Source organism: Staurois parvus, unplaced genomic scaffold (genome assembly GCF_062004578.1).
Source record: "Staurois parvus isolate SC_StPar_1 unplaced genomic scaffold, SC_StPar_1.0 ptg000864l, whole genome shotgun sequence".
Lineage (NCBI taxonomy): Eukaryota > Metazoa > Chordata > Amphibia > Anura > Ranidae > Staurois > Staurois parvus.
Window position 1 is genome coordinate 348910 of NW_028318660.1, and position 5734 is coordinate 354643.

The 5734-nt window shown below is 41.9% G+C and overlaps 1 protein-coding gene across 2 annotated transcripts; it reads right to left on the reverse strand.

Annotated features, from left to right (window-relative positions):
* Positions 1-450: 450 nt before the first annotated feature.
* Positions 451-1722, reverse strand: LOC149443252 (uncharacterized). Of its 2 annotated transcripts, none has more exons than XM_089655713.1 (3): positions 1501-1722; positions 976-1332; positions 451-891 (listed from the first exon to the last, which is right to left on the reverse strand). In XM_089655713.1, the coding sequence occupies exons 1-3, from the start codon at positions 1545-1547 to the stop codon at positions 567-569; spliced, it is 729 nt and encodes a 242-aa protein (XP_089511839.1). In that variant the 5' UTR covers positions 1548-1722; the 3' UTR covers positions 451-566. The 2 variants fall into 2 exon arrangements, with proteins under 2 accessions (XP_089511839.1, XP_089511838.1); XM_089655712.1 differs by having other exon boundaries at positions 451-877; positions 962-1332.
* Between the last annotated feature and the right edge of the window lie 4012 nt (positions 1723-5734).

Genomic DNA, 5734 nt, shown 5'->3' on the forward strand with positions numbered 1-5734 from the left:
TCAGAAGAACCTGGAATGGACTCTCCCACTGAGGCTTCAGAGACTTGGTAAGATGACAATAGACCCCATCCTAGTCTCTGGTACTGAGGCAGTGTTGGTCATGTATTACCTCAGGATCCAGAAATGAAGAAAATGCTTGGAAACACAACTCAGTTGGCAAATCATGAAAATGCATTGCATGTTCATTCAAAGCTCCATAAAAAAGATAAAGATGAGAATCATGAGGGAAGCTGTTCAGTTATTGATGCTTATCTTAAAAAAAATTGTCAAAATATAAAATATTCAATTCCTTTCTAGTTGTGTGATTGATGGACATAAGCACTAAACTCAGTTCATCCAATCATTACATTCTAGTTTGCTCACAGATTTTAGTTTGTTTCTTTTAAAGTAACATTTTCTCTTTTCCAGCTTGTGGGATGATATTGGGGATGTAAAACTGAATTGTGACACCTGAAACTTCTTTAATATCTCTTTTCTTCCAGAAAATAATCTATGCTGAGATTTGTGAATCCTCCGGTGATAATTAGACCAACACTAACTGTAAAAGTTTTGTCACATTGAGAGCATTAAAATGGCTTCTCTCCAGTGTGAATCCTCTGGTGTCTGATAAGATTTGACTTATGTGTAAAAGCTTTATCACATTCAGAACACTGATATGGTTTCTCTCCAGTGTGAATCATCTGGTGTCTGATAAGATGTGACTTCCTTGCAAAAGCTTTATCACATCCAGAACACTGATATGGCTTCTCTCCAGTGTGAATCATCTGGTGTTTGATAAGATGTGACTTCTGAGTAAAAGCTTTATTACATTCAGAACACTGATATGACTTCTCTCCAGTGTGAATCCTCTGGTGTGTGATAAGATGTGACTTCTTTGCAAAAGTGTTATCATATTCAGAACACTGACATGGTTTCTCTCCAGAATGAATCATCTGGTGCATTATAAGCTCCCTCTTGGTTGTAAAAGTTTTGCCACATTCGGAACACTGATATGGCTTCTCTCCAGTGTGAATCATCTGGTGAGTGATAAGATGTGACTTCCTTGCAAAAGCTTTATCACATTCAGAACACTGATATGGCTTCTCCTCAGTGTGAATTCTCTGGTGTCTGATAAGATGTGACTTCTTTGCAAAAGCTTTATCACATTCCGAACACTGATATGGCTTCTCTCCAGTGTGAATCCTCTGGTGTTTGATAAGACTTGACTTCTGTGTAAAAGCTTTATCACATTCAGAACACTGATATGGTTTTTCTCCAGTGTGAACAATCTGGTGTCTGATAAGATGTGACTTCTCTGTAAAAGCTTTATCACATTCAGAACACTGATATGGCCTCTCTCCATTGTGAATCATCTGGTGTGTTTTAAGATTTGCCTTCTGTGTAAAAGCTTTATCACATGCAGAACACTGATATGTCTTCTCTCCAGTATGAACTCTATGGTGTACTATAAGGTCTTTCTTGCATGTAAAGGTTTTGTCACATTCAGAACAAGGATATGACTTCTCTCCATTGTGAACCTTCTGGTGTGTGATATATTTTCTCTCCATTGTAAAATCTCCAAACAAGTAGTTTGAAATGACTCCTCTTATGTATACTTGGGTTGGACTTTATTGTAAAGCCGTTATCACTTCCAGAACACTGAAATTACTTTTCTCCTGCTGGATCAATGTGGAAGAGGATCCAAACCATGACTTTTAGAACACAGATATGACTTGTATCCCGTGTGAATCCTCCAGGGAGCTGCTATAAAGACTTTCAGTCAATTAAGACATCCATATGTCTTGTTTTCCATGTGACTCAGCTGTATTCATGAAGACCAACATGACCGAAAACTTGGTTCATCAATCCACCTGTACAAAAAAAAAGTTAGAATTCTATATAAAAGGACTACATAAAGTTGCTTTCTATTTTTAATATATATATATATATATATATATATATATATCTTATGAATAGAAAGAATATGTACAGCATTACCTACAGTATTTTTTTTAATCAAATAGATTTTATTAAGAAAGTTTAAGTGCACACAGTATTTCCAACATTCAGCCCAGACAATGGAGTCATACATTCTCACGTATAGGCAGTTGTGGCACTGTTACAGATCATACAGAACAATAACTTGTCACTTTTACCTTTTATAAACAAATGAACAGAGAAAAGAAGAAACAGCCTAGAACAATTCAGCTGTACACAGCAAGTAACTCCCCCCAGTACATACATAGATAGCGGACACCGATCAATGAGGCCCGCGTCTATAGCATCATACCCCAAGTATCAGTCTCCAATGTAGTCACCATTCAGTAGGATACAACTGGCTCATTCTCCTTCTATGGGGCTAAAAGAGCTAAGATTTTAAAAGCCTATGAAGAACTAACTAGGAGTGAGCAAGGAGTATCCAGCCAGTTCTGCCAGAGAGACATACATTTCCTGGGGGAATTACAATGTTGGTAAGTTCGTTTTTCACATGTTAATGTGGAGATCACCTGCTCAATCCACTGTTGTCTGCTGGGAGTTTGAGATGATAGCCAAGATCGGGATAATTTTTATGGTCAAGCAGCCTCACTATTGCTATATGACTTGTAATAGGAGGAGGTGTAAATAATTCCTCCTCTATTGAGACCAAGAGGCACACCCGAGGAATATTGAATACCAACATTATAATACTGGTCATATCATTCCACTTTTTGAATAATTTTGGACATTTCCAAAACGTGTATCAAAATCCCGATATCACCACTACAATTGGGGTCATAAGGGGAAATCCCTCCTGTCCTAGCTGAACAATTGAGCTGGGGTCCTGAAAGCTCTATGCAAAAGAAATGACTGAGTTTCTGTGAAGAGGACAGAGAAATGAAGGGTATCGAGATCAAAATCACCTCCCACCACTCTCTTATTTTCTCTGTTTCTTTGTCTGTTTCCCATTTCTTTCTATAAGTCTTCAGCAAGAGTCAAAAGAGTGGAATAAATATATGAGAGATCATGCCTTTGCCACTGGTGCCATCTGAAGCCCATTAACAAGTGTGAGAGTTATGTGAAATCTGTATCTGATGGAAGTAGCAACCGATGGATGGGATCTAATGTGTCTACTAAGTCCCACCTGGTAAGATGTTGAAGTTGGGCAGCTATAAAATAAAGTCTAGCATTTGGTATTGCTAGGCCTCCTTGGTCTTCACCATACTGTAGAGTAGTGAGTGTGTTTCTAGCTGATGGCTTCTTCTAAATGAGTTCTCCAAACTGGGAGTCTATACTGGAGAACCACTTACGAGGTGTCCACATGGGAGAATTCTGGAGTATATAGAGGAATTGTGGGGTCCATATCTTCTCTTGTTCATAGATTTTATTGGAAAGAGATAATAGTTTTACAAGGAGCTCATAACAATGTGATTGCAGGACTCACCAACAGTAAGTCAGAAGGGGTACAACCCTTAGAGGTAACGTACAGGTTGTAATTTGTACAGTACAAACAATATCTTCATACATTAAAGTGGAGTTCCAGTGAAAAAAAAAAAAATAAATAAAAGTCAGCAGCTGCAAAAACTGTAGCTGCTGACTTTTAAAAGATGGGCACTTACCTGTCCCTCGATCTCGTGGTGTCCTCCCCGCAGCCCGTTTTACCGGCCGCCCTGTGTTCTCAGCGCCAGCATCTTCAGTGTGGGCACCCAGCTGTGACAGCTTGCGGCTTCATGAGCGAGTATCTCTGTGCTTTGTGAATGGTCCTGTAGTTTTCTAGGACCTGTCATGTGTCCCAGAAGACTACAGGGAGGGAGGGGGAGGACAACTTCTGTTTCTGATCACCTATGTGACTGCAGCAGAAGTGGAAGTGAGTACTTGTCAATTTCAGGTACTCCCCCCCTCAAAAGGTGCCAGTTCTTATTGGGGAGTGGGGTCCTTAAAGCAGGACTTCCCCTTTTGGGTGGAGCTCTGCTTTAACTTCAGCAAGAGATAACAGTGCTATAGTATCAAGGGAGGAGTGAATGTAGAGACTGGCACGTTATATACTCTATAATATCATTTCTGGTACTCTCACAGTGGGAGTATAGATTTAGTACTTCAACCTGTATGCAGATACCAGTGGCAGACGAGTGGGTGACCTGTCTGCGTCACTGAAAATTCAAACTGATAGTGTAGGTTCCCCCAATTGGGAAAACCCCCATAAGGGATAAAGAGCTAATGAGAGGAAAGGTGAAAAGGAAGAGAGCAATGGAGTGATAAGAGCAAGAGTAGTGAAGAAAGGGGTACAGATAAGGGGGGAGGAGAGGAGGTCCCCAGGGGGGAGGGTGTGTGCCTGTATAGAGTAGCAACTGAGTAGTGGGTTACCTAATGGACTCAGGACTACAAGGAGAGTAAGGTTTCATCAGAGTTTGAGGGTAGGAAATGGTCAACCCATGGTTGCCATAGTTGTTCATTTTTATGCACTCTGTCTAATAGGACGGCTTCTACTTTGACATGTATCGTGGCTCGAGTGACACTATTCTTAGTTTCAGTGGTATTGAGGTGGGGGGATTTCCAGGCCTTCGCTATGGTTTGCTTAGCCGTGGTGGTGACCTACAGGAGTCGTTTAAATTGCCAGTGTGTCACTTCTTGGGCCTTATGCAAGTAAAGGAATGGATGCTGGTCAACCAACCCCAGTCCAGTGTTGAGGAATGGCCTCAGCTGCCATTCTAGCCACACCCTCTGATGCATTTCACCCCGCCAACTAGGGCTTGGTCACACTGCATCCATCCCCTTACTTGTATTGGCTGACACTGGAATTGCTCTGACTCATGCTCCCTTCTTCTCACTTGCCGGTGGGGTGATCCCTTTCCTTCCATCCATAGCTTGGAGACACACCATAAGGTATACTTCTTGGGGTTTGTTATTAAATGAGGCAGTGGCCGGATGGATATATATACTGTAACTTCTTCATAAAGAACTGTAGGCATATGGAATATTTTGCACCAATACGTTTGAACAACCGGGCAGGTCCACCACATGTGAAGGTGGGTATGTGGTGGGTAACTGCTTCAGAGCAGCCACGAAAACAAGTCAGGGATTAGGACGGAATGAATGTAGCAATCCGGGCAGGGACCAGGTACCTGAGGGGAGTGGTCTTTGCTGTAGGCAGCACTGGTCGCACATATATATATTAGGGCATCAACTCTTCAGCTCTCAGGAAAGGGACACGTCCCCGAAATGCATCAGCAGGCTGACCGCACCACCAATTTGACACTCTGACATCAGTTTGGGCCATTGTGATGAACTGTCCCTTTCTGATAACATTTTGCCCTTTTTGTTCTGGTTTTCTCCCCTTGTTAAGTGGTCTTCCCATTCTCCCCTTGGTAAAGCTGTATATGTTTAGCAGCTGTTATGTAGACAGGCATTCTACACTGTTTGTTTAGGGAAATGTGACCTTGTAGTCTTTCACTTCTATAGAGTTTATTGTCAAGGTCCTACCTTTTCCCAGAGGTTATGCTGCTCCATGTGCTGGCATCCATCTTGGGTTTCTGCAGAGCATGGTGGGAGTCTTTTATGCCTTCAGTCCTCTGCGGTCCATCCCCCAGAGGGGTGTGGTTGATCACATATAAGCCTGTTGTCCGCACGTGCTCTTTGTATTCGTGTCTTGTGTGTTGGTGTTGCAACAAGCTCTGTTTATACTCTCGTGGCTCTCCTGGAAACTGACTCAGCTTTTGACTAGACTATTCTCTGTGTTTTCCATTTATCTGACCTCCTGTTGCTGAACCTGGCCTGTGAC

What these genes read in the sequence shown, in the direction of transcription:
- LOC149443252 (XM_089655713.1), bottom strand. Translation starts at nt 1,547, where the DNA reads ATGGAGAGAAAATATATCACACACCAGAAGGTTCACAATGGAGAGAA. An exon ending in AAGGTTCACAATGGAGAGAA is followed by an intron (nt 1,333 to 1,500) that starts GTCATATCCTTG and finishes CAATGGAGAGAG; the next exon opens with GCCATATCAGTGTTCTGAAT. An exon ending in CCATATCAGTGTTCCGAATG is followed by an intron (nt 892 to 975) that starts TGGCAAAACTTT and finishes GTGTTCTGAATA; the next exon opens with TGATAACACTTTTGCAAAGA.